The sequence below is a fragment of the Calypte anna genome, chromosome 2, assembly GCF_003957555.1.
Source record: "Calypte anna isolate BGI_N300 chromosome 2, bCalAnn1_v1.p, whole genome shotgun sequence".
Lineage (NCBI taxonomy): Eukaryota > Metazoa > Chordata > Aves > Apodiformes > Trochilidae > Calypte > Calypte anna.
In genome coordinates, this window is record NC_044245.1 from 55,348,416 (window position 1) to 55,375,647 (window position 27,232).

Below are 27,232 nucleotides of genomic sequence, written 5' to 3' on the forward strand. Positions count from 1 at the left end.
TACATACTTCACAACTGCATAATACTTCATCTTTATGAACACAGGTGTAAGTTGATCATAAAAAATATTGAAAAGCTTTTGTTTCAGTAAAAAAAGTGACACATTTTTACCCAGCCAATTCTATGATTCTATGAAAAGCAAGAGACTGTTTCATAGTCCTGTGTCAGGCATTTCGCCCAGCTGTTGGGAGTAGGAAGGGCGAAAGGATTAATTTGTGGTACTGGAATAATTATGGACATGAACGTATGTCTTGTGTTACAGGAGAAAATACCGTAAGCATAAAGTTGCTACACTAAGATGGGTGAGAGGGGGAAGAAATTGTCTGCTCAGTGTCTTCTAATAATTTCTTCATTTGTCCCAAATTTGTAATATTTACCTCTTTACAGGGGACTCAGAATTACTTTCTGGTCTTATGATTAAGATACTTTTCTGATACATGGTAAGGGAGGGATTTGAACTTGTGTCTGCCACATCTCAGATGACTCCTAAGCACTAAGTAAATAGAAGGAACATCCACTTGTAGCACTCTTGTAAAGCAAATTTAATTTGATCCATATTTTTTTTTGTGTGGTCCAGTCAGTTTAGTGTCACATTTCCCAGGAAACACAAAATTACTGTTGCTCTTCTGTTGTTCGTTCACCATCTTGCTGGCATTGTTTCAGTGTATGACAGGAAAAATAGTGACCAGCTACATCTCACCTATATTACAGAAGCTATGACTATTCAGGTTGTATTACAGCAAGTCTTGTTATTTAAAATATGATTGGACTGTCTATGTGTTGTTTGTGAAAGAAGGGAGGGAACTGTGTTTTCATGTGATCCTGCTTTTGCAACATGATCCTAAAAAATATATTTTACTTTATATTCTAAGTAATTCCAAAGCTGAACTGTGAATTTTTTTCTCATTTATTTTTTAAGAGAAACTGTAATTAATGAAACCATTTATGGTTTCATGCATGCAAAAGGCTATGGGACAGGTTTTTTCAAATGGACTCAGATAGTGCAGTTGTAGAAAAACTTAATTTAGAGTGTCGTATTTTTTGTTCACTGACATACATGATTTATATTCAGACAACAAGTTCTGGGCCTGATGTTTCATATTTAATGAATGCTGATGTTTATTTTTTTCTTGGAGTAAGGAAGGTATAAAGGAAGCATTCTTCCTGTGTTTCTACAGTGATAGTCCTAAGATACAAAAAACATTATTGAGAATGTGTTTAGTGGAATTTCTATTGAATAGGGATGAGGAGAATACTATAATTTAGAAACAATTTAGAAAGTAAATTTGAGATTTTTTTGCTCATAAAAATGTGAATGTTCAAGAAATATTTACTGGGGAACGTAACAGGGAAGAAGCCATGGTCTGATGATGTGAGGAAAAGAGGGACTTCTGGGTATTCTGTGAGCAGTGGTCTCAGCTGGAATGCACGTCCATAGCTAAACTGAACTGCTGAGGCCAGGGTCCATCTCCATGACCCACCATACTAAATAATTCTGTGGGGCAGAAGAGTGGTCTTCATGCACTTCTGAAAATTTCTGAGAGATAGACTTGGGTGAGAAAGGAGGAGAGGAACTGGGAGTTGGAGTCTAAAGAGGATCATGAAGAGTATCTCAGCTCCATGTTGTGTTTCCTTTGTGAACCTTGTTCAGTCTAGGAAACCAGCAGAAACATTACTCTGCTTTTAATGGGAGTGGAATGAGACCACCATTACAGCTCTTGAACTTCCACTACTGTATGTCTGGCAAAAACAGCATTAAAAGCAACTCAAGTAATACAACTTGGCACAAGTTCAGAAAAAGGAGAATTAGGAATAAGTTCAGAATAGAAGAGAGGATGCCTAGAAATTTTATTTGGCAGCAAAGGCCATGATTTTTTGTAGTCTGATACTGATAATGATGGAGTCTTAACTTTCTCTCTGTTTTATCTATTTTTTTTAATTACTTCTTGCTAAGGGAGGTGTGATGATCAGCTGCGTAGTTTTGAGATGGTTCATTTAAATAGCTTGCACTAAGTTGCACTAAGTCGCCAGACCTAGGAAGCTTTCTGCTGGTGTCCATTAAGGAAGTTAAAGTAAACAGGAAAAAATAAGCTTTTGTTTGCATTCAGAAGCAATTAAAACTGGTTTTCTCATGCTATTGGAAAATATTTTTACCTTTGCTTAGGAATCACAGGAACTGTTACTTGGGCCCTGCTGAGAAGAGAATGGGGCTGTTACAGTGAGAATTATGAAATGCAGATTCTTGCTAGAGAGGAAAGGAATCTTTTTATTCTTTTGTAGCTTGTGGAGTAGCAGTTATTTGCTTATGCTGTAGTTCTGAAAAGGAGCATACATTCATAGGCCTAGCCTGCATTCTATAAGTCTGGAGCAAGGAAAGGAAGACAGAATATAAAATTTTTCTGCATCTCATCTGTTACTTTGTTTCTCTTTGAAATGACCTGCAACCAATAAAGCTGTTGAGAAAGATTCTATCCACATTGAGAAAATAAAAAATAAAGAAGCCTAGTTCTTCAAGCATAGACACGTCCACTGTTTTAAGAAGGTAGTTACATCTGATTTTTCTGACCCATGTTCTGTAGTAAGAACATAAACTGTTTACGTAATAGCAGTACTAGAAAATATAACTGGACAAAGGTTGACCAGCACATTCTACATGTTTTAACTAGCATGTAACTCTGGATATTTTTATTTTGTGTTGCCAGGAGAATCTTTTTATTTTTAATGTCAAGAACAGCACTGAGTTACACACTTCCATGAAGCACAGAATTTATATCATCAGATCAAAATACACAATCAATGTAACACAGCAGAAGGAAGGTGTGTTTGAAAAGCTATTTGAAACCACTAATGATTTTTCTTTAAAAAATCAAACACTTGGCCTTGCTGCATTTTTGGAAAGAAATTGAATAAACCGGTATCATTTTGGATCAGCCTAGTGCCTGCCATGTTTTCATGGTATCCAGCCTGGCTATTTGTAGGCTTTTCTTAGGCGTAGGTCCATGATCCCTTCTTTCCTTAAGTGTGACCTTCTTTCTGCATAGAGGTAGGATATTTGTGCATGCATAAGAGAAAGACATCTCATAGGTAAGCAAACAGCCATTACTTTAATTTTTGTAACTTCTGGGATCTGTTTGTCTAAAATGCTTTATTACTGCTTGAGTAAAATATAGTGTGAGGACACCAGAATGAGTCCTCCTTTTCTGGGCTCCTTTTGAAGTGCTGCTTCCCTCACCAATTCTGGAAGTTCTTGTCTCATTCTTCAAAAGAGGGCAATGTTCCTTTAGGAAATATTTTCCAGTTTTGCTGTAAATTAAAGCTGTATCCTTTCACTGTAACTACAATTATATTCTTTAATTACTTCTACCAAAGTCCTTTTGAAGTAAATAGATCTTGAGAAATTACTGTAGTTGCCTATTGCACTTGGATTTTATCACTTGGTAAAAATAAAGCTAATTTTCATGAAGGATAAGTCACATCTTTCTATAATTTTGATTTGCTCTATGGGGAATGTCTTCTATTGGTAGAGATCAGGAGACCCCTAGTCATGCTGATGGAATTTAATGAGAAATGTTGGACTGTAGTCACATCACGGTGTGGGAGGAGTTGTTTCATAAAGCTAATCATACTGGAAGGGAGCACCTAAAAGAAAAAAAGAGAGAAATCATTCTTAGCACATGGCCTCATTCTCCAAAAACTGGCAAATCTGTTACTAGTATCTCAACAAGTGGGTAGATCAGACTAAATACTGAAGAGTTATCAAATATGCTCCCATTATGATGGAATTAGGAAAAGTCTGTTGAAATGGTGACACAATCCACCCTGAAACCTTCATGAATATTCAAAAGAGCACAGAGAAATGTTTCATCTCCTTCCAAAATATGCTGAGCTGTCTTTACTTCCTGTGTTCTGTGCTGTAGTCATCATCATGGGGAGGAACTTGGCTTTGATTTATATCATCCCTCAACTGCTGCTACTCTCTTGTGTGACGCGTAAGAGCAATGCTTCCCTAGCTCTTGTGTTTCCCTGTACTAAGGAAAGTCACCCCATGAAAATTCAATTCAGTGGTTTCTGGAAAGAGCTCTTTATGTCTTAAATGATGCCTCCATGTAGAATAACTATGTAAGGTAAATTTTTGAGCTCAGACACACTTCCCCATTTCATTAAAAAAAATCACATTTATGGGCTTCTGTTCTTCAAATGCTCTGATGCATAGACAATCAAAGCATTAACATGCATTAACATAGGACAGTATTTGAGCTGATTTTTGACAAAGTTGGAAACAACTGAAATCAGTGACATTGCAGCTGCATATGTCAGGTGTAATTTGACCTGTAAAATCTTTGCATTGCTCTTCAGTTTGATTTTTCTTCCTAGTGTTAAAACTGGTCCAACCTATCTGCCTTCACTGAGTTGTTAATGTGCTTAATCACTGCTCACTGTTGATTTGCAGAGTACAGGCCCTCCTCTAGCTTGCAGCACTGTGCAGGCTGTAGGGCAATGTGCCTTGGCATTTTCTCACATGCCACTCCTACACACCACGGGTTTTAAAACTTTTAAACTTTTAAAACTTTAAAACTTTTTGCCTGCAGGAAAAGACTTGTGACCCCCAAAATTATCATCTGGCCCAAACAGTTACTAGAGATGGAACCATTCTGAACTAGGATAAAATAGGGGAAATTGTCACATTATAATGAGACAATATGGCAAGGATTTTGATGGGAGCATCAGCTGTTGTTGTAATACCCTTTGTGTTCCATATGTGTTTTCAGCACTGAAGGTTACTAATGAAAGCAGTCATGGGCAGTGAAGCTGAACTTGATGTGCAATGCCTGAACACCATGTAACTTCTACTGAATCAAAATTTGAGAACTGAAAAAATGTGCAGCCTGTTGAACTTAAAGGCTAAATCTTTATGTCTTTACTAATGCCAAAATTTCTTTATATGTTAGATAGATAATTTCTTGTATTTATCTACATGGTCAGTTACACAGTTTGCTTTGTGAAGAAGGGGACTGATTTCCACAAAACTTAGATCACTAAGCACCACAGTACAAACATGAAGTATCTATCAATATCTTTGATTACTGTTTCTTCTATTACTAGTTGCTTGGCTAAAAAAAAAAAAAAAATCATCATAACCAACTTCTCCCTCACCCTGATGAATTACCTTTTTCAATTAAACATAGTAATTTCATAGACTCATAGAATGCTTTGGTTTGGAATGGACCTTAAAGAACATCTACGTCCCCTGCATGGGCAGGGACACCTTCCATACCTCCCACTAGATGAGGTTGCTCAAGGCCCCATCCAACCTGACGTTGAACACTTCCAGAAAGGGGGAAGCCACAACTTCCATGGGCAGCCTGTTCCAGTGTCTAACCACTCTCAGAGTAAAGGCTTTATTCCTAATATCTATTTTACATTTACCCTCTTTCAGCTTAAACCCATTACCCCTTGTCCAATCATAAGTCATAATTTCCTTATGTTTCCTGAGAATTTAGGAGCAGTTAGTATAGCAAAAAATGTATTTAAAGAATCACTAGTTTCTAATTATATATTTATTCTGCCTAAAATATTTCCACTCTGTTAACATTTTCAAGATATTTAACAGGAAATTATTTCCAACCAGGTGTGTTCTTCTAATCTCTGACATTTCGAATTCTTCTTGACATCAGTGGTACAGAAAGCTATATGCAATTTTTAACACTACATACAACCTGTGATAATCAAGAAAGTGGGGATACTTTTGAATCCCACAGCCTGCTTGTATTTCATATCCATTAAGGAATACAGAGCTAGCTACAAGAGAAACAATGTAATTCTCTGTGTTCTCTATGTTCTCTACTGTTCCCTCTTTCTGAAAATATAATCAGTGGCTGAAATGGAAAGTTAGACATCCTAGTATGAAGACACAAACAACCTACTAGGGAATGAGTTAGTATACCAGTGTGTGTCTGTTAATATGTTTGCCACCCTGCTAAGTATCAGTCTGGTATACTTTAAGATATTAATCTGTTTTGATCTCTGAATGTCTCCTAAAATCAAGGGACTTAATAACATTGTTAATCAGCTCAGACAAATACTCTACACTTGGAGAAGATAAGATGAATTGTTGTAATTCGGAGCATTTGTATCTACTCCCTTGATAGGACAAGAAGGTCTTCTTGTTTGCACTAAACAAACAAAAAAAAAAACCTCATGAAAAATAGTGCATAAAATTCCAATCAGCCTTGATTTCACTTCACCAAAAAGTTGGGCTATAATAGGCAAACATGTCAATGAAGGAGCAATTTGGGTGCAAATCTGTCTTATCAAATCTGAGTATTTTTCATTTCAGACTCAACCTCTGTAAAAATGACTGTTACTTCAAATGATTTTGGTAGAGGATCTAATCCTGACTTTACTTCTAGCAACCTGTGCCCAAAGCACTTAGCTTACCTCTTCTTGTGCCCTACTTTCTACATTCTCTTGTCCAATGGTGTACTAGGACTGGGGAGACCAACTGGATAAATGTCTCCAGTGGACAGCGAAACTTGCAGCCTGGGAGAGTGAGGGGGTGAGGATCTCTCACAGAATTATTCCGATAGTACATTTCTATGGTGTATTGCCTGTTTCAAAATACAGAAGTATCAAAATATAGTTAAGCATGCAGAATCACACAGCCTTTCTATATTCTAGCAATGGGACTTTGGGACAAACTTTTAGCCAGTATATTTGGCTGGCTATTAATATCATAAGCATTCTGAAGAGTTATTTTAAACAATAGATGGTCAGAACTAATTTGCAGGAAGTCTGTCTTCTTCATAGAGAGTCAAGGAGTTAGATAAAAAGGATGGCATAAACCCTCTTATAACTAATGAAACAATACATAGAGTTTTTTCCAGCTTGCAGTGCTGTGATTCTGCTGCTGTCAGTAACTTTTAAATTGAGTCCAATTGTAATAATTAAAGTAAGTCTATAATACTTTCTTTGTGTGTGTAGTGAACCTTGTGTATCAAGTTAAATTATTCTAGGGTATCAGTAAATTGCTTTTTAGACAAAGTAGAAGTTAGCAGAGCATCTTGCAGATACTTGCCCATTTTTCTCCTGGTAAAATTCAAAAAAATGACAGGCACTGTAAGGAGGCAATTTTCCATTGAAGACATTGAGTGCCATCTGTAAGGCAACAATGGTGGCTGCATGCTGTAAACAGAAGAAGCCTTTAATGAAAATCTTACTGAAAATGATTGCACCTGTTATTTAAGAACATGCCCAGCACGTTATCTCTCCACTTAACATGACCCATGCGACCTCCTTAATACTTGCCCTCCGCAGCTCTGAGCAAATACTTCCCTTTCATCACTGTACAAATTGAAATGCTGCATGTATAAAGTATATATATATGTAAATATTTAAGAGGTCTTTGACACTTGCATTTCTTAGAAAAGTTAGTAGGAGCTATCAAAAATTCTTTCAAAAAGAACTAGTTGTTTTGAACGTTAAGTAAACAGTATTCAGATCAGATCAGTAAGCTCTTTGCCTGACAGGTCATGATCTAACTTCAGTTTAGAAATAGGAGCTTTCAGCCAAGAGCAACAAAAAAATTTCCTTCTCCACTGACAGTGTTAGCACATTCTAAACTAAAATATAAAATAGCCTAGACTGCATAATAACCTAAAATAATTAATTAGATATTTTTTTAATTCCCCTTTTGTATATGGAAGTGATGCGGGAAGCAGGGGGTTTGTTTCTAAATTATCTTTGTGACAGATATTCAGTAAAACATGAGGCATAGTTTTTCCAGTTCTCTGACCAATCGAAACAATATTAGAATTAAACAAGCCATGGCATCAGGTGGAAAATGTAATGTTGCATGTTTCAGAGTAGTATCTGCTTATTAAAGAATTAAAATAATCTGACCGTACTTAAGGTTAACCAAATGAAAAATGCTCATAGTTGTATTTTATAAGAGAAATAAAGTTTTGTGACCTTCACAGCATTTAATAACCTCAGAATGGGAGCATAAGAAAAACAGAAAGGACTCACAGCAGAATACATAACCATTTTTCGCTGGTATGAAGGCTTCCTAGCATTTGAGATGTGCTTTAGAATAGTTTTTAAAAGAATACCTGAAAGAAAATGGGGAAGCAATGACAATGGAAAAGATGCTTAGTGTTAATGGCAGTACCTATTGTTAAACATGATCTGTCTTCAAATGCAACAGATTTATTCAATCAACTTTATGGTAATCAATGGTAATTAGTGCAGAGGGTTCTGCTTAGCTCTGACACTATTTTTTATATGACCAGTGGACATATTTTGCTCCTGCATAAAATCTTTAGGGAATCCCCAGTAGCATCAGCACCTTCAAACAGTGCATTCACAGCTGCTCTGCACCACAGGAACAGTAATGGACCCTGCCCTCTTTTACACTTCCAGTTTCCAAAAAGGATAACCTCTGAACACTGAGCCGCCTTAAGTTTTGTGGTTGTCTTTGTTTTCTTAATGTTAACTGCTGGAAGACTGTAAGACAAACTGTATGAATTAAATCAATAGTTGTGCTAGTATGTTTGCATGAGTTTGAAATCTCAGCAAATTAAAATCCTAAACTAAGAAGTGTTACATGAGACATATGTATTGTCTTCTGCTACTATCATATTTTCAATAGCAAATGTCAGTAAAGCAAGAGCAGAGGTTTGAACTTGGTTCTTAGTTTCGTAAGTTGGAGCTCCAAAAAGTTGAAAAATTTAATCCCTGATTTTGTGAGATTTGTCCTTGTAGTTCAGAGACCCTGAACAGTGTCCATATAAACCAAAAATAAGTCCCAAAGGGTGAGAGCTGATGAATGGAGGAGAATAAGAGATTAAAAAAAGTAGAAATTCTTTTAACATTTTGTCTACTATTTGTTGATCAGAATAAAGTTGAGAAGCAGTTTATAGCTCTCGGTTTAGTACTCTCATAAATGCAATATGGAGACTTACAGGCAAAAATGTTACCATCCTAGAGAGTATTACAAAAATATTTTGTTATATTAGTGAAGCATGGTAACATACATTACACTGAGAATTAATTCCGTTCAGATAGAATTTACATATTGTTTTGTATTTTTTACACAGTGTAGCCAAAATGATGCCTCCTTTATAATGCTGGATTAGGATATTCATGATTCATATTCTCACCATCTCTCTTACCATTAACCAAAGTCTTTCAGTGCTGATCACCAATACTCACATCGTGTCATTTTTTATAGTTCTACTATGGAATCATTAGCAACCCCTTTTTCTTTCTCATTCCACTCTTGGTTTTAAATGGGGTAAGAGTTTGGCTTACCTCCCTGCAAACGTGATTTTTGTTTTTGTTTGTGGAACCCAAATTCCGCCTGCAATAACAATTCTGAGAGCTTTATCAGCTTAGTCCTGACACCATGAGTAGCCCAAACAGGTAAACTGTAATTGTTAGTATCCTACAATGAAAAAAAGAAAACATGGTGATTTTCTTACTGGTTCCTACTGATTTTTCTGTTATGGCACAAAATGTTTGTCAGGACAAATTTTGAATATTTCACCCAGGTAACATTTTCTCTTTATAATAAAATAATGACCTTCAAACAAATTTGAAGGGTCATCTTCAACTGTAAGAGGAAATATACTGAAAACTATTCAAAAAACAACTGGCCTTATTTATGCCAATTGCTAATGCCATTACCAGGTGCAAAAAAAATCAATATATGACTCTTATTCAACCATCTACTGCCATATATCCCGAGTTTTTTACTGAAACAAATTTCAAGTAAATGTCATGATTTTAAGAGCTGGCAGCTTTGAAATGTAAGTGGAATTCAGAGATCAAGTAGGAACACATGTAGCTGTAATTTGGATGTACCAGAGTGTATAGGGGTTAGACACATAGGTGGAATTTATACCTATTTATACCAGACCTGTTGGATACTGACTGAGTACTGGAGTTAAAGTGGAATGGCTTAATCTTTCTTTAGGGATGCAGCCCAAGATACATTAATGGTCACAAACTGTTTGAAGCATCCTGAATTCCCATGTGAACAGAGTTAGTATCTTCCCTTTAGCTCAGTGTAACCTCTTGTGCATGTGAACTGCTGGACTGGCCTCACGAAAGGAGTGTTCTTGTAAAGAATCCTAAGGAAAATGCCAACTACTTAAAGGACTTGTTTAAACAAGGGAAACAATAGAGCATACTAAGTTAAACCAGCTCAGGTCACGATGTATCACTTACTCTTTTTACAAATATAATTTGTCTTGAGGAAAGAATTGGCTAGTTGCATATTTTTTTAAGGCAAGCAAGTACCTCAGTCTCCAGGTTACCTGATGTCCAGGTGACATTTAGCCAATAATAACAAATACAGACAGATGCACACTACTCTTATTTAAGGAACTTTGTTCAAAAAACTGTGTAAGAAAGCTTTCTTTGTATGCTTCAAAGGGTAAGAGTGGCTTTTGTGACAGATTTCTTAATTGATACCCCCAGGAGCTGAGTAATATGAATGAACAAAGCTCATAAAATCTAATACTAGTAGGAGAACCCAACTAATTGGTTTGGTCTTCCAGCATTTAGCTAGATACCTGAAGGGATCTGTCAATTTTGCACATTTCTCTGGTGACACAGGTTTCTCAATATGAAATCATGAGAGAAATAAAAAGCTTGTGGTCCTGAGCTGTTCCGTACTTTGAAGATAAGGAAGGGTGACCTCACTGAAATCACAGTGAGGTGTTCCACCAAGTTAACGTTTCCCTTAACTTAAGGCCCTAGCTAACATTCCATTCAAGACTGCTGGACCTTTGCAGAAAATGCTTGACAGAGGTCACACTCAAGTACTATATGTTGCTTGTGAAATATATCCTAAAACTGCCTCACTTTTCTAGAGGATATCTCAATACTAGTGACAAATTTATCATTAATATTTGAGTTTAAAAGTAGTTATGCATTAAAGCATTGATAGTGAATGCTCCCTGCAACAAAACTTTTTTAACACAAGACACTACAATTTTCACTTGCTTCAGCTGAGGTAACTCTAGACTTTGAGATGATATGAAGTGGGAAAAGTTGATAAATTAAGAGCACTCAGTGTTTTTTCAGAACCCAGTCAGAGGTGCCAGACTGTGAGATGCAGATACCCATGACAGTTGGGCAGTAAAATATCCCTTTTGTTATAAAATCCATGCTTCTTAGTGATGTGCCTGATTCCTTTGCATAAGGTTCCGAAACCTGCACACATAAAATTTCTTTCTGTCCAATGGCTGCTTAATTCATGTAAATATTCTGATCACTATTGTCCATATGTAAATAATGACCTCTCTTGCTTATACAATTGTCATAAAATCTTTGTGGAAGGATGCTTAATTTTCTTTGCCAAGTTTCTTTCATTCCTGTGTATTTCTGTTATGAGGTTTAGAGGAGTAACAGGACAAGTTTATTCAAAATCTTTGTCTTTGCCTAATTCCCCTCATGGAGTTATTGACAGAATATTGGATTTAGTGGACCATTGGTTTGTGTCCATTCTAGCAGTGCATGACCCACAGAAATCTCACACAGTCATAGGGTCTTTACAGGATTTTCAGTTACAAGTTTGATGTTAGGTGAGGGTTTCTGGGCAAGGAGCTGAAAATACTCTGTGGCTCAAAAATTTCTGGAAGCACAGACCTACCATCTTTTGGTGTCATACAAACAATGTAATAAGAGCTAAAAACAGTTTTGTGGAAGCATAAATATTTCTATTGGACCATGGGAATTGACTTTATTTACCTCATATTGCAAAGTGTCAGAAAGCTTCCAGATTCTTTCAGTGTTCAACTTCTTCAGTGGGTATCCTGTATGAGTGGCTAAAAACTTCAAAAATGTCTGGAATACAAAAAATTTAACTTATTTGCAGTATATGAGGCCTTTTTACATCATTTCTACACACTGCCATACTAGTACATAGTAATTTTTAGAAACAGTATAATCTTTGCTCTTAAGCAATGAACCACTTCCTAATGGTTGAAGAATTTAGCCTATTAATTTAGGTTGGTGATCTGAATTCAGATTTGAAATGTGGTAGTGGTTTATGGTTGGTGGAAATGCTCAGAAGGGGGATCAGAAATGTTCAGAAGTAGAGGGGACACAGATATATGAGGGAGCCTGGCAGAAATCATAAAAGTGTTTAAAGGAAGTGCAATAAACAGAATTATTCTGGTGTTGATAAGAGGTGTGGAGAGGTATGATGTAAATTTGATAAAACAAAGAATTATGATTTGCTTGTATATAACACCTAGATGCAAATCTACTGATAGATGTCTGAGGTCAGGTGCTCTCAAGACTGTAAGAAAACAGGTGGGTTTGATAGTATTGTTTTGAATAATCCTGTGAAGAAGGTTGCAATAGAATACATAAGTTGTTACATGCTCATGGCATAGGTTTTGATGGTGGAGGAAGAAAGGAAAGGATATCTTAGAGAGGTGAGAGCAAACCATAAACAAGTATCTGAATGAAAACTATGGGTGTGTGAAATGAGCAGATAGTTGAGGAAAGCACTGAGGCTGTTATAGAAAATTTGGGAAATTGAGCTGTGGTTGTTTTGTGGTGGAAGAGGAACCTGAACTAGCAGAGAGTTATATAGACAGAGATCTCATAGAATCATAGAAAGGCTAAGGTTGGAAGGGACCTTAAAGACCATCCAGTTCCAACCTCTCTGCCATGCACAGGGACACCTCCCACCAGACCAGGTTTCTCAAAGCCCATCTGACCTGGCCTTGAACACTTCCAGGGAGGGGACATCCAAAACTTAGCTGGGCAATCTGTGCCAGTGTCTCACCACCCTAAGAAGAAAGAATTTTTTTCCTAATGTCTAACCTAAATCTCTCCTCTTCAAGTTTTAAACCACTGCCCCTTGTCCTCTCACTATATACCATGCAAAAAGTCCTACCTCAGGTTTCTTGTCCCCCTTTGAGTATTAGAAAGCTGCTATAAACCTTGGAAGATTTCCTTTGCATAGGAGTAAAGAGAAAGAGGTACTGGAGTGATTTAGCACTGATCTGATCTGAGTTTTTGTGTTGTTTGCTCTCCTAGAAGGTATGTGGACTGTTTTTTTCAAGGTAGTCAGTAATTTATCTTTCCTATAAGTTAGAATTTTCAATGGATGGGGATAGGTCAGCCCAGCTGAATCTTTAATGTTGTAATTGTGGGTTTTTTGGGTATGTTGTCTATGCCCAGTGTGAAGATCAGAGATCTGGAAGGAGCATATTGACAGCCATTTTTTAAAACCTACCTATTAGATAACATTGACAGAGGTGTTACATTTTAAATAGATTTCCAGAACTAAAAATACTTTACCCTGTAGTGCTTGAAGTGCCTTTGGAAATCCCTTGTTACAAAGGTTTCTCTTAGAAGTTCATTATATTTTGGGCAGTGTGAGAAAGGTAAGTATAGCAACTGAAAAGAAAATTGCAAAACGTTAGTTAGACAAAGTGCTTCTTGTTCTGCAACTCAATGTACCCTTGAAGGATTGTTGTTCCGATTGGCTACACTAGTTAGGACAAGCTGAAAAATAATTTGGGAATGTAGTTTTCAAGGATATTCATCTTCAGGACTGTAAGACTCACACTGATGACTACTTACAAAGCAATCTTTAAATGTTCAGAGGAGTAATAGCTGCATCAGTTCAAAGTTAAAGCATTCATTTACGCAACATGAAATTTGTCCCTTGACAGAAGACTAACACAAGCCCTCATGAACTGCTTTGTGCTTGGCTTTCCCAGGAATGATTTCACTCACTGTGTTCAGTCTTTCTTTAAACACAGTCAACCTTTTGCAGCAAATTATGAAGCAGCAACTGGACTGCAATAGGAGTCTATGTGCATACTCAGCTTTACTAAGTGGTCTTACAGCTTCATTTAGTTCAGCTGAGCTGTAGAAACTCATTAAGTTTCTGCATCTCCATTTTGTCTTTAATTAATTCAAGCCATACAAAGGTTAAAGGTTAGCTATGACTGGGAGAACCGAAGAACTTGTTAATTCACTTATCTAAGCTAAACTGAGTTTCTTCTTGCTTGAAGTTTTTGTGTGTAGGTTTTAAACAAAAGGTAAACCAAAATTTGATACAGACATAGCTGACATAGCCATGTTTTTCTCTACTATGCTTTTTGCCCTTTTCCCAGTAATAAAGCTCTATCTATAGAATCCCACAGTTAAAGGAAATTTTAAAAGAACTTGAGAGTCCTGAAGGGATAATTATCTTGGAAAGCTACACAGACATTCCTTGATCTTTTTAGAAATACAAGCTATCTATTCCAGAAGATATGAAAGTATTTCTAAATTATAATTGTAAATTCATGATGAACAGGCATGACTTGACCAATAAAAGATAGACACTTATTTTGGGTAGTAGAACATGTGTGGTCTCAAGTTTAGCCTACTAACTTATGTAGTAAAGACGAATAGAGTTAAAACATAAATAGTTGAAAAAAGTATAAAAAAAGTATTTGTGTTCACGACTTTATGATTTGTTTGAATTAACTTACTTGCTCCTCTGGATGTGAATGAAGTGCAACACCTACCTGCATGACTTTGCTAATGATGTTGATATTGACCAGGTATCTTGTCTGTTTGCTGAGGTACCAACACCTGTGACAGTGCCAGAAACAGCTTCTGTCTCTATTCCAGGCTGTGTGCATGAACAGGAAGACTCATGTCTCCATATCCTCTGCCTTTGTAATCTCATCACCCCAAGGTGAGAGTCACTGATCCACGTCCCTGTTTAACCTGTTCCCACTATCATCACACGCTGTCTTAATTAGACTCGTGAACCCACACAATTTATCTTGCATCACATACTCAAACCTCCTCTTCCAATCTGGGACTCTTACTGCACACTCTTGATATTTTCTGGCTTTTTACCATTTTTTTCCCACAAATGGGGAACTGCAGCTCCACTCACACTATTCAGCTTTCTCCTCTATAACAATTACATGCTGGCTACAGAGCTGCTATCCACACTTATAGCTCTGAGATGAGGAGCTGAAGAAGAGGGCTGAATAAATACATTGCTCTATGAATTCATGCTCTTAAGACTCTGAATTCTCCTTCCTTTTCCCTTTTACTTTTCCTACCAATCCTCAAAGTCCATGCACTGACCTTCAAAGTGCATGAAAACCAGTACTGTGACTCAATTCTCCCTGCAGTGAAAATCCCAGAATAATTATTTTGTCTTTTCCTTTAGCTGCAGAATAAAAAATATTGAAACACTAGTGAGAATAGGTATGCTTCCTCTTCTAACACAAAGGCAGCCATATTTGTGATAAATTTAGGGCTAATCCACTTCTATTACTCGTATTAAAAGTGATTTTTTTTCTCCATACCTAGGACTTATTATTTTGTTTGTTTACTCTAGGTCTCTAGGTTTACTCTAGGTCTGGAGTATATCTCTGGATATACAATCTGCTCCTGTGGGAACTCATGATAATATTTCTACTAAGATTATTAGACATCTCTGCACAATACTAGTTACATAATGTACTTTTCATTGCCTTTACTATGCCCTTTATCCTGCCCCTTCATCTCATATCCTAGGTATTTTACTAATGATTAAGGGGAAACGAATGCCCCAAGTTTATACTCACATTATCATGTGACAGTGGCACTGTGTGAACTGGAATTGGCTGCCAAAGGATTCTGGGGTTCCAGATCTGACCTGGTGTCAGTGGGTACAGCCCAGCAAGACTTGCCTGAGCACTCGTAAGTGTGTGATCACAGTCAGTGCTTTGAACATAAATCTGAAGCAAGAAAAAAAAAAAAACCAACAGATAAATATTTTGAAGGGTCATTCCTCCTGCGAGGTTATTTTTATTTTCTCTTAGTAGAAGAGAAAATTACTGGTATTGTGCTTGGGAAGATGGCATTGAAGTTGAGTGGGGTGAAAGACAGTGAGAAAAAACAGGGAGGGAGAAAGAGTGAAGCTGGAATAGGGCCTTGAAATGAAATTTTGGTGGGCAAGGGAGCTGTAACATGGTAGCTGTTCTCTTAGGAGTCCTAGTGAAAAGAATAGACTGGCTCAATTTGACCATCTAGACTTTGGGACATCATAGAATCACATTATCATAGAATGGTTTGGGTTGGACCTTAAAGATCATCTAGTTCCAACCCCCTGCATGGCCAGGGACACCTCCCATTAGACCAGATTGCTCAAAGTGCCATCCAGCCTGGCCCTGAACACTTCCCCGGAGGGCATCCACAACTTCTATGGGAAACCTGTTCCAGAGCATTCTCTTCTCTAGGCTAAATGACCCCATCTCTCTCAGCCTGTCTTCATTGTAGTGCTCCAGCCCTCTGATCAAAGATTTCCATGTCCTTCTTGTGTTGGGGGCTTCAAAACTGTACACAGTACTGCAGGTGGGGGTCTCGTGAGAGTGGAGTAGAGGGCTGAAACCACTTCCCTTGACCTGCTGGCCACCCTTTTAAACAGCTCAGGATACAGTTGGCTTTCTGAGCAGCTGGACCCTAAATGAAAACAAAGATGTATCTGCACCCCATATAGAACCATAGAATTGAAAATAACTGCCAGATAATCTGTGATACACCAGTGAGGCATCTGAACCTGATATGCAGCCTAAAAAACCTTTCACATAGTTTTCAAAAAAACACCAGCCTGAATGAAAGTTGAGCTGCAGTTTCAGGGATGCTTTGAAATTACTTTGTATTCAACGGGTACTAAGTTTTCTGACTATACAAGGTTCAGACTCTCATACATTCATGAAATCCCACTAAGCACCCATGAAAAACATCCTCCTCCCAGCCCCAGTACTTGCCTCACACTGCTTGTATACAACACTTAGGAAATGAGTGTATCTCCTCCTCAAGTACTGGCCGAGCTCATACTGTTGCTGTATGCCAAGCTGTAGGAGTAAGAGAATAGTGTAAAAGCATCAAGAAAGAATGTGCTATGCATCCATTCTTACAAAAATAACAAAAAAAATTAGGTATTATTTCATGTTATTTTGACAAAGACCTTCTTCCTTTCTAAAGTGAAGGAGGAAAGAAGGCAAGGGAAAAAAAGCACTAAAATTGCTGCATTTAGTATTGGATAATATTAGATACATGTTCCTGATGGATGTGGTTTTGCAGTTTGCTCTATGGAAAGCTATGTGCATGTTTATCCAAGCTAGTAAGACTGGTTGAAGGGCAGGGTGACTTAAAGTAGGTATAGAAATGTCCCAACACCATCTATCTAGTTTCTGCTCTATTGCTCACATTTGGTTAACTGGCATGCAGACAGAGCCTCCTCCTGTCCATGAGGACACATCCACGTTAGGAATCCCATAGAATATCAGAAGTGATCCTGTAGGGAGGCTACAAATTTAGCTTGAGCAAGATCTTATTTTTCAGGAATACAAAATCTTGAATAGAAGACTCCAAGTAAAAATCCTCTGTGCCTTCACTGTCAAATATTTGACAGTCTGAAACATTTGATTCTTGTTTCTCGCCTGAATATGTCCCCAGCTTTCAGCCGCCAGATCTTGTTACACCTTTAAATGACACATTTACCATTGCAGATCTTATTCCCAATAACATAATAATCAATGAAGTGCAATCAAGTCATTTAATCTTTGTGTTAAACTAAACAGATGACAATTCTCTACTCTCACAGCAAAATGGGTTTTCCAGTCACAGCATTTCAGTAGTTCTTTGCTAAACATTTTCCAACTTTCTTACATAATTTTGTAAACACGTGACATGAACCCCATGCAATGTCCCTGTAAAGCTCTCAGTATTGTAATATTTTCACTTGTAGACAATGTTTCCTGCCCTAAATTGAAATATATTCAACTTTGTTCATGTAATAGTTACTCTGCACCTCAGAGTAATGCATCTCAAGTACAGTGATTACTCACTGCTTCCTAAAGTCTTTTTCTAAGTCACAGGATAATTCAGGTTGAAAATGACCTCTGGAAGCCTCAAGTACAATCTCCTCTTCAAAGCAGAGTCAGCCATGAGATCAGACCAAGTTACTCAAGGTTTTATCCAGATTACTGGACATGGCCCACAGTATATGCGATCACCTCTTTCCATTGCTGCAATTGTGCATCCTGAGTTTCTTAGGGCATATGCTTGGCCTGAGCTTCTGCCCCAGCATGACTAATATGTGTGTTGTTGAATCCTGACACCTGGAGCAAGTAGATCTATAGTGCTGAACTCACATAGTGTGTGCGTGATGGGTGACTGAGTCATGGCTAAGTCACAGGAAGCTGTGCTCTTGCTCCTGTGTCTTTAAGGGAGCTGACGTGAGAGGAAAGAGGCCTGTCCTCACACTGGAGACTGGTATGGTCTCCTAAGAGACCATGGCACCAAAGAGGAACCCCTCAGGCAGTTTCTTCTATTCTGATTTGGGTAGAGGCCTAGCAAGTGACTGTTTCCCTTGGCAGAGAGAAACACGTGCACCGTGCTGGACCCGCTGGACATGAGGTGAGTGAGGCAACTTCTACAGCAGCCTAACAGAGATACACACCCCACACAGGCTGCCCACCCATCCACGACAGCTATTTGTCTGGAACATCCAGGTTTTTGGCACATCCAAACTACTTCAGGGAGTCTGCCTGATTCCCTGAGTCCTGGAAAAATAGCTAGTGGTTTTTTTCCCATCCAAACAACTTATCTTGGGGAACAAGGAAAGAAGCCCAGGCAGTGTGAGTAGTGCTGGTGGAAGCAGAGCAGAAACAAGGTTAAAAAAAGGCTAAAACAAGGTTAAAACCTCTTCATGGCCACACATTCCCTTAGAGCCTGACAGTTACACAGCTCACCCTCAGCCCCACTCAGAAGAGGAGGCAGCTGATAATAATGACACTTAATGCTGGGACACAGCTGGACTCTGCAGCTGCTTTGCCTGCTGCTACTTGCTACCATCTACTGATGCTTCTGTGCAAGATCAGCTTTGCTGTAATTCACCAGTGCCTGCATTAAAACAGCTGAGCTTTAAATCAGCTTTCCCTGGCATAGCATGAGAGATGTTTCTGCTAGTAGTGGTCTTTGTAGTTCGTGAGCTAGGAAGCACTCCTACTCAGCAGGGTGGTCTATGTGCACTTCCAGCACTTTCTGCTACTGGTAGTTAAAGCCCCATGTTTGGTCTCAGATGAACTGTAGTTGCCACCAGTGCCTGGCTTCTCTCACAACACCCCAGTCTACAATCAAACCAACCAACACACACTGCTATTGGACCAGAACAGGCTGACCTGTGCCATGTAAAATAGGGCTTCTAGCTCTAGCTTCCTAGGAAGTTCTTAGGCTGTCCCTTTGGAGAGCTGTGGATGGCAACTTAATATGGGCTTTCTCCAATTGAAAAAAAAGTTAAAAAACCCCCAAATATCAACAGACCACATTCTAGTATTTCAGTATATTGGCCCAGGTAAACAAACAAACCTTGGTAAGCTGTCCGTATCCCTGCTGCTTTGCAACTTCTTTGTGCTTGCTGGTTGGAAAAAATTCCTGTGGAGTGTGGTCACCATGGCGAAATACCTGATAAAATAGATTGGATTTCTTTCATATTACTGGGCTTTTTATGGTGGATAGAATTATGTCACAAGGAATATGCAAGGACAATGAGTATTGTATCTGCCAGATGCTAAATGTATTCATGGTGCTTTTCTTTGGATCCAGGAAGGTACATTAAATAGTAATTACTTCAAATACATATTTGCAAGTTATAAAAACCAGAAAATATCTTCAGGTATTTTAGAAAGGTTTTGCATATTTAGGAGGTATAAACCACAATACTAAATAAACAGAAAGCAGAAGGATTTAAGTAATTTTCCAGAAATAGTGGAATCTTAATATTTTGGTAGAACTAGGAATTAAGAAGGAAAAAAAACCCAAACAAACCAGCAAAACACCAAACTAGTTCTCTGTGGCTGACTGATGTGAAGCATGCTTTCTTGGCAAAAATTAGCTTTAAAAAGCCATAGGTTGACTTTCATCACAAGGGGTGATGGAAATGTCATTGAATACCTAAATATAGACAAAACTGTTACTATAAAAACACTGAATCTGTTCTGGAATTTCATTTCAGATAAAAGGTACATCTATAAAAATATATCAAGATTTTTCATTCCTGCATTGAATTCTTTCAGTGTCCAGTATAATTCCTGTAGGTACATGTCATGTAATTTTAAACTTTTACCACCATTTTTTTTTTATTTCTTAATACAAGTAGGGAGAAATAAAATCAAATAATGCAGCACAAAAACACTACAGAAGTGATATAAAAGCATATGTGATATTCAGAACAAAAATCACCAGAACAAATGATACACTATAATAATTGCAAATAACATTAGTTTCACATAACTGTTTCTGTGCTGTTTATTCACTGCCACGGTACACTTGCTTGGGTGCTACAAAGTGAATATGTTAATTCAGTGAAACCAGTGGCAAATGGAAACTCTTCCACAGTAAAGATCATTTTTGCAGAGAGCTGAAATTTTCTCTTTTACAATTTAAAAAAGATTCCTATGTGATTCCTCTGCTAGTGCTACTTAAAAAAAAAATGTTTCTCAATCCAGAAAGATAAATTAATCCAGGACTGCACAAAGGAGACAAAATTCTAAACTCTTATTTAAAATATTTTTTTTTTGTACAATGCAATAGTGAATTTTCAGTATTCAGGAAACACTTAAATATTCCCCCAGAGTAGCAGAAGAGCAGTAAGTGACATTTTTTAAAGAAATCCCATTTACCCTTGAACTACCTACTTACTATGGACACAAACTTCAGTTTTCTTTTTGCTGTGGTTTGGTGAAGAAAGATGCAGAAAAGGCAGAATGTGAAACACAGACTCCAAATTCCACAGACCAGCTGCCTTGCTCTCATCCTGAGGGTATCTTTCGGCACACCGAGTTCCCTGGCTGGATGTGGTGATAGAGTAGAGAGGTGGCCAAGAGGGGAGGAGTCAGTTTGGCTCAGTACAGTCCCATAGTGGGCTGTTATCTTGCCTCCTTCTCCCTTTTTTTCCTCTTCTTGGATTAGTCCTTCCCAGGGGGTTCATAAAAATGAGAAGTATATTTTGCACTTGTACCCGATTTCTGCGTCTCCTGCTCAACAATGAAGTGCAAGCTCTGAGCCCTCTAAATCCTACCCTTGGCACTTGAGAGGCAGGTGAACATAAAGAACTACAAGCTGTCTTCTATTATTTAAGTTAGAATTTAGAACGGGTTGGTCAGACCAAGATAAAAATACTGCAAATATGAGGTCTCTTGCTACATGCAAAAGAGCTGGTAATCCATCCTCATTCCTAGTGCTCACAAAGTCTTCTCTGAACACCCTGAAAACAAGGACCATCACTGATAGATGTTCTTTTACAAAGGATCTTTGGATTTTTTTCCTGGATTTCATTGTGGTCTGTAGGAGGAATAAACAGAGGAAGTCTTGTTGCACAGGATGAGGGATAAGTCTAAATTCACTGCAAACTATAAAGATGCATGAATGAACTTTCCATCTCTACAGTTGTTGACTACATCTCTAGTGGCAAAGCATGTGCCACTGTTTCTAAAACTATGCCTCGGGTTTCCATGCTGTTAGGTAATTATTTTTTTTCCAAAGTTTTCTTGATGCTAACACCCTCATTGTTACAGCATACATAAATCAAAAGCTGTTGCTGTCACTTCTCCAGTATGCTTTAAATAATGAAAAAATCTAGCTCTGAGGCAGTGTTGCAAGAGACAGGATTGATCTTACAGGTTCATTGGTTTATGCTCAGTCACATTCATGTGTTAATGAAAACCCTTTTAATATGTAAAAACTAAGGGTGATTTCTTAGTGATTATAATCTTGCTATATGTAAAAATTTCAAAGAAATTGCTGACAAAAAATCATTTTGCTACCTAAAATCTTTATATAAATTTAAGCTACTTTAAAGCACAAATGACAAAACATTCCTTTTTAATTATTAGAGATGGGCTTGCCTAAAGGGATCAGTTCTCCTGAATGTAACAGTATCCTTCACTGCTGTCAGAGATAAAGTGATTCTTCTATGAAACATTCCAACATCAGACTTTCTAGTACAAAAGATGGCTCATCTGTCACTTGTGCTTTTGTGCCTGACAGGTCTAACACACTCATAACAGAAACAGAAAATATGGGGAGCTGCCCACTGAGAGAAAAAACCTATTAGGTTGTTTTTTGAAATGAGGGACCTGGGGGGGAGATGTGGGTGATCAGAGCTGTTCACACTCTTGTACTTTTCCTGCCTCCACTGGGAGTCATACTTCCGCAAATCTGCTTGAAGAAACAATGTGCTTTGCTGCTTCTAGAGTTCATGACATCAGACACTACCCATAAAATGCACTGCTCTGCAAGGTGAGGTTTTCAATTAGACCAGATGGTATTGCTGAGAAAAAATAGGCAGGAGTTCCAAGGCTCCATTCAGGCCATGAGAAGATGTCATCAGAACAGCTTCCTCTGATCTGAACGTGCTGCTGCCAATTCTGTGGGAAAACGCATAAAGGACTGGAGCCATTAAAGTACACCACATTGATTGACTCTGTTCCTGCTGAGGGTCACAGAGGGAAAATGAAAGTGTGCAGTGCCATTCACCATCATTCCTGAGACTGAACCTCTAGAGAGCAGGAGATGAACCTTTATTGGCAGGTAACTCATACTTGCAGAAATCCCTTTTTGCAGGTGATGAGCGGTGTGAAAATCATAGCTGCTTTCAAAGTCAAGGTAAATTGTTCTTGAATATGCCTGCAGCCTGTGTTAAAATAACAATTGAAGATGGAAGAGGAGTAGATAATGATAAAGACAATAAATGAACCTTCTTTACTACCTTGGAAATAAAAAGGAAGATATATGAAATGTGGATCATATATACTTTTATCTTACTGATAAACTTGATGATATGTTTATGGGATTGTGAAAAACATGCTATTAAGCAAGTAAAAGTACAGCTTTGTAGTGTGTTCTGTATTGTCATATCTGAAAAGTCAGTGTGCTAAGAAATACTGCTGGATCCTTGACATAGTTTATGGAATGTAAATTTATGTTAACAATCCTTCAGTGCTTTAAAGTATGTTCATGGGTTAAGTGCTATTTTTGTGTTTAAAACTTCAAAATCCAAAGGACAGAATTTGGCTCTCGAACTGTGGTATGAAGAATCTTTTCCAAGTTGTGATATTTACACCTTCCCCCAGCATTTAACTGTAGGGTTAAATCTCCTTGGTATTTAAACACAGTGTAGGATTGAATTTGCAACTTGAGATGATACTTTTTCATTGTCAGTGGAGGAGGATCAGAATCAGCTGAAGATACACTGTTAAGGATGTTGGAAGAAGAGACCAGTGAAAAAATTAACGGGGGTAGGGGGAGACAGGTGTAGGAGGACTTTAACCTTCTATTCTGCCTCCCCTCCTTCCTCTTCTCTGAAAAGTCCCCTAGTGAGATACGTGCTCCAGCTTCTGGTGTTGAAATCATGACTCTGTGGCTTTTGCAGTTTTGATGTCCATATCCACTTCTGTGCCTTTTCCATGTCTTCTTTCCCAAGCCCCAGTCGAATCAGAGCTGTATTTGTCTCTAAATAAGTTCAACAGTTTTACAGTGTTCCTGACTGTCTCCTGCTTGAACACTGTGATTAAATGATAAGGAAAATTGAGGATATCTTTCACTCAGCTGCAATAAACTAACAGCCAGAACAAAAAGAAAGTAAATCTTTTGCTTACTATCCAAACAGATAGGTATCAGCTGCCTCTCTTCAGCTAATGCTTAACATGGACATTTGGGTCCTTTATATTAGGAAAACAAAGGCATGTCATGTCACCATGCCTGTGTGACAGGGACACATTACCCCCATTTGGAAAAGAATTCTGCCCCAATCAGATTCACACTTCCTGTTAACGATTTCAGTGCTGGCATGCAGTATTATTTCATCCTGTTTTAAAACTGAGATAAGGCATGTTCAGGTGTCCTGAGAAGCTGGGTCAAAGCTTGTCCAAAGTATGAACAAAATGTGGCATCTCTGCCCTGCTAATAAAGTCATCTGAAATGGTAACAGGGCCCTAAAGAGCTGCGCTTGGTGTCCTTGCTGCTGCTGGTAGGAGACATCACCTGCCCCATATTCTCTGACCTTTCTTTAAATGGCAGAAGAAAACAGAAGACAGCAGTTGGTGTTGGGACTTGTAAGGAGAGGGGGCTGTGGTCAGTCTTGGGCCATTCAGCACTCTGGGCAATAGATTTCTGTTTGTGTTCAAAGCTGCAGTCTTGATGTCAGTCAGAGATTTCTTCACAGTGGGCAGTCTCTTCTCCATTACACTGGTGCAAATATATGGTACCTGCACAGATGTTGATAAACTTACTCCAAATAAATTTCCCTTGAGGTTTACAGAGCTTTTCCTTCACTGAGGTTCTTCTCAACACATTCTGATTTTCTTAATAGCAGTTGTATTTGGAATATGTGCATCTTCTGCTCCAGATCTTCATCTGGTATGAGTTGGAGTCACTCTTTATCTTTTATAGAGTTGCATTGGTTTACAGGGGCTTCAAAATACAGAAAAAGGAGGATTTCATAGTCCATTTCCTCTGCCTGTTGTAGTGAAAAAGGGTTGCTAAAAAACTGGACCTTTTTGCTGATGCAAAAAGAGATCAAATTCCAGATCCAAAGTTCATATAGAGTTGTGCTCAGCTATAAAGCTCTCTCCTCTCAAATGTGAGCACTTTCTCTCCAGTTCCATGTGATCTACCTTTCTCATCATAAAATATACAACTCAAGAGAATCAAGACTGACATGGAGGAGCTGCAGATTAAGATGCAACTTGGTATTTGTATCTTAACCTGTGATTTCTATAATGGCAGGACACAGGGATTTAGCTGTCCTTATTCCACACTTATTCTGGTCTGAGGCCACCAGTGAGTCACAAGCCTGCATTTTGTGGAGTGTGAAAGACCTTTCTTGTTTTTTCCCAAATCCCATGAATTAATTCAAGCAAAATTTCTTGGGTGTGGTGAAGAACCAGACTGCCACTGCAGGAAAGAGGTAAGGTTAGTAGCACCAAGCTATTGTTCCTGTGCACTTTAAAATACCTGAGGGGTTTAGGTTGCTGCTTTCTTTAAATTTTAATAATTTCATTTAACTTTGAGGTAGCCTACAGTAACTACGATTAAAGCAATTGTTCTGCTCAGCTGGAATGATTTCTGATCATGCCCTACAACAAGGCTGCAAGATTTGAAATGCAAATATGAGGTAGGGAAGAAATGTTCTTTAAAAAACTTTTTATTTCTATTGGAATAAAACAAGTAGTCCTTTATAAAAACCCAAGCTGAGGTCAAATATAAGCTAGCAATTTCTCATAAATACTGGATCTTGAATATAATGGTGTTATTTCTTCATGTGGATAGTTTAGATTTTGGTGCTTTAATCCTGAATTATGAGTGAAGGATTAGTAAACATACTGATTCCAAACCATTATCCACACACACATCTGTCCACTTCCATCAATCCCTGTAATGCTATCATCCTTCAGTGTCTCTGGATTCTTGGATTTTTTAAATTATTTTTCTCTTCTTCATTTTAATAAGTGAAGTATTTTTGTGCTAGGACTTAGGCAGACTTTCATGGCGCCTTTCAAGTCTTTTTTGCTGAAGTCTTTTCTTGAGAGGCTGGTGAGCCATTTAAATATTGCCACAAATATTTTCGAAATGAAAATATCAGAACTGTTACAATGGGAAACTGTGTTTTCATCTTACTACACTGTATCAATTAATTATGTGTTAATTAGGCTGCATGGTGGTACTACTTAAAGCTCTCTTGGAATTTCCAATGTGAATTTTGTCCGCAAAATTTTCATTGGGTCTCAATATGGATGTTAGAAGCAAGCTGCATATTTTTGTTTTCATTCAAATATCCAGTTTATGTCATGTTAAATTGAACTAAAATAAATATTACATATCAGGGTGCTAGAAATTGAGAAGTTTTGCAGATTTCCACTTAATTTAGAGGAGACATTGAGATTGTTCTGTGAGATATTTTGATCTGCTTCTCCAAAGTACCTGGAAAAGATGTCCCATTTTCTTGCCTTCTATAATCCTGTGTTGTCCATGTTTGTCTTCACAGACATAAAAAGAAGAAAAGTTTTTAAAGTACTTTTTGTGGAAATATAGGACAAACAATGCAGAGGGCAATAGCTAAAATGATTTAGAGACTAAATGATAATGGCTGTTGTGTTGTTTTGGGATCTGTTACTGAGCTGATGAAAGGGACAATAAGTTGAGTGTGGGAGTGGTAATAGCTTTGAGGACCCATTTTCATTAAAAAAAAGTGCCTATAGAAGGAAGAGATGCTTAAAGTAGTGCAGAGAGTAGGCCAAGGTCCTTCTGAGTTGCTGCCACAGCTGAGACAGATTAATGCTACCTTCAAATACTGCTAATTCTTGGAAACAGTCAAATAAACCATTAGCTAACATCTCAGCTGATAATTATAATGTGCATTTAGTTTTACAATGGGTGTATTTATAGGTGTAATTTGTAATATTTTGGGCTTTCCAAGGAATTTGGAAAAGCACTACACCAAGTGCAGGTAAGCCAACTGAAGCACCTCGAATCACTGTAGTACAGTCCAGGTTATTCTGCCTGCACAAATGACTTGGAATTTAGTAGAGGCTACATACTTGGGCATGAGCACAAAATGGGAAACCAAGACTAATGCTTGCTGCTGATTAATGCTTAACACCAAGATGCTGCAGGTAATCAACAAAAATGCTCTTCAAAGGAATCCCAAGTTTAATAGATACCTGATGAGGGTCGTGCTCTGATTGACATGAGTAGATGCAAGGTGGTAGCCCATAAAATAGGCTTTATTTTGATCCACATTTCACCAAGTGTGATAGAATCTGGTCATTGTTCATTAGGTGATTCTTCACCTGTTTCCCACACACACTGGATAGTGAAGAACTCATCTACCCCAGTTAAACCATGAATCTCTTCTGTTTAGTCAGCTCCAAATCAGAGTATTGTCTAAACGTAATTTAAAGAAAACTGTTGGGGAAACAGTTCAGAAATATACAGGTTGTGAGCAATCCTGACTTACTTCAACTTAGGCCACATTGGGTTAATGGTTATTGAGGCCTAGTTAGAGGCTTTCTGAGAATGAGCTAATGGGAAAGAGATAAATTAATTGGCAACAGAAGAGGAAAATAATTATGTGAGAAGAATCTTTCCATGAGAATGGAATGTGTAATTGGAATACAAAGCCACCTGCATGATAAGATGGTGTAAAC

At 37.9% G+C, this 27,232-nt stretch overlaps 1 protein-coding gene across 1 annotated transcript; it reads right to left on the reverse strand.

Moving 5' to 3' along the window:
* Positions 1–3,575: 3,575 nt before the first annotated feature.
* Positions 3,576–20,840, reverse strand: LOC103530458 (prostatic acid phosphatase-like). Its single transcript, XM_008496022.2, has 11 exons — positions 20,727–20,840; positions 19,395–19,490; positions 16,790–16,876; positions 15,605–15,757; positions 13,320–13,418; positions 11,754–11,849; positions 9,309–9,441; positions 8,025–8,107; positions 7,075–7,181; positions 6,438–6,607; positions 3,576–3,638 (listed from the first exon to the last, which is right to left on the reverse strand). The coding sequence occupies exons 1-10, from the start codon at positions 20,838–20,840 to the stop codon at positions 6,451–6,453; spliced, it is 1,125 nt and encodes a 374-aa protein (XP_008494244.1). The 3' UTR covers positions 3,576–3,638; positions 6,438–6,450.
* Between the last annotated feature and the right edge of the window lie 6,392 nt (positions 20,841–27,232).

Excerpts from the sequence above, each read along its gene's own strand:
- LOC103530458 (XM_008496022.2), bottom strand. The coding sequence starts at position 20,840 with ATGAGAGCAAGGCAGCTGGTCTGTGGAATTTGGAGTCTGTGTTTCACA. Across the intron at positions 8,108-9,308 it reads AAAATCACGTTTGCAGGGAG|GTATTCTTTTAAAAACTATT; the intron begins GTAAGCCAAACT and ends ATTTTCTTTCAG. Across the intron at positions 7,182-8,024 it reads AAATGGTTATGTATTCTGCT|CATGCAGCCACCATTGTTGC; the intron begins GTGAGTCCTTTC and ends TTCTGTTTACAG.